This window comes from Tarenaya hassleriana, unplaced genomic scaffold (genome assembly GCF_000463585.1).
Source record: "Tarenaya hassleriana unplaced genomic scaffold, ASM46358v1 Cleome16, whole genome shotgun sequence".
In the NCBI taxonomy this organism is placed as follows: Eukaryota; Viridiplantae; Streptophyta; class Magnoliopsida; order Brassicales; family Cleomaceae; genus Tarenaya; species Tarenaya hassleriana.
The window spans coordinates 747,929-748,907 of NW_010965019.1; the positions used below are offsets into that span (position 1 = coordinate 747,929).

General features: G+C 44.1%; 1 protein-coding gene across 1 annotated transcript in view; it reads right to left on the reverse strand.

The window, feature by feature from the left end:
• The window catches only part of LOC104809320 (protein NLP6), a 4,462-nt gene that overhangs the window by 1,798 nt on the left and 1,685 nt on the right, over positions 1–979 (reverse strand). Inside the window, exons 5-6 of the mRNA XM_010535264.2 lie at positions 154–959; positions 5–53 (exon numbers count right to left, since the gene is read on the reverse strand). Of these exons, the coding sequence (XP_010533566.1) occupies positions 5–53; positions 154–959 (855 nt within the window). The remainder of the gene's footprint in view (positions 1–4; positions 54–153; positions 960–979) is intronic.

Consider the following 979-nt stretch of genomic DNA (forward strand, 5'->3'; position numbering starts at 1 on the left):
CCCCCGTGAGATCCCATGTTTCCGGCATATGCGTTTCATTGTTGTCGGGCAAACTGGGAAAAAAGCAAGGATTTTTTCTTGTTAAAGAAAATACTGATTTTCAAAGTCGGTACAAATGAGAAATGAACGTGAGGATTATATGCGAGGACATACCACCGAGGCTCTTAGCAGCATCTTTAAGACTCCCGGCAAAATACCGTTTAAGTACCTCCAGACTGATTGTTTTCTCAGTTTTCCCACGTTTTCTTTCTGATTTCTTCGTTGTTTTGGGCTCTAGCAAAGGGGAAGGAGTTTCACAGCTCTCAAAATCACCAGCATTACTGTTGCTGTCTATCAGGTTTGTGCTGTTGTCCATAGGTTCAGTGTCTAAGAACAGCTTCTCTCCGGGTGCATTTAGCTGCAGATCATTCTTAGAGCTCGGTGTTGATTTCGCTGACTGACGTATTTGAATGTGTTCAAGTATTGAGTAAACAGTTCCGTCCTCTGCAGCTTGTACAATCTCAACAGAGACTTCGTTTTCACAGAGTCCAATCCCAGATGCAACCTTGAGACTCGAGAAGTGTTGCTTCATGGTTGCTAACAGGGAACCCAAAACACAATCTTGTTCAACCTTGCCTGTGATTGCCGGAGGAAGAAAGAATTCTAGGACATACTCATCATCTCCGGTATGTGAGCTCTGTAAGCAAACAGCAAAACAGCTGGTCAACTTGAACATGCGAGCGTAGTGTACTAACGGGTAGTCAGTTTTGCAGAATCGGGTAGAATCTCTACAGAAGCAGATACTTCCAGACAGAAAAGCCCTTCCAGCAACACCCTGTCCCTTTTGCAAATGGTGTTCAACGCAGGCGTCTCTAAAACCCCACATATGAGCATCCACAATGTAAAATGCTAGATCACTCGTAGACATGCAGACTTTCCCCATACAGCTTCCATCAAAGCTTGAACAGTTTTTCTTAAAACCGCCGCCATTGGCTAGAAA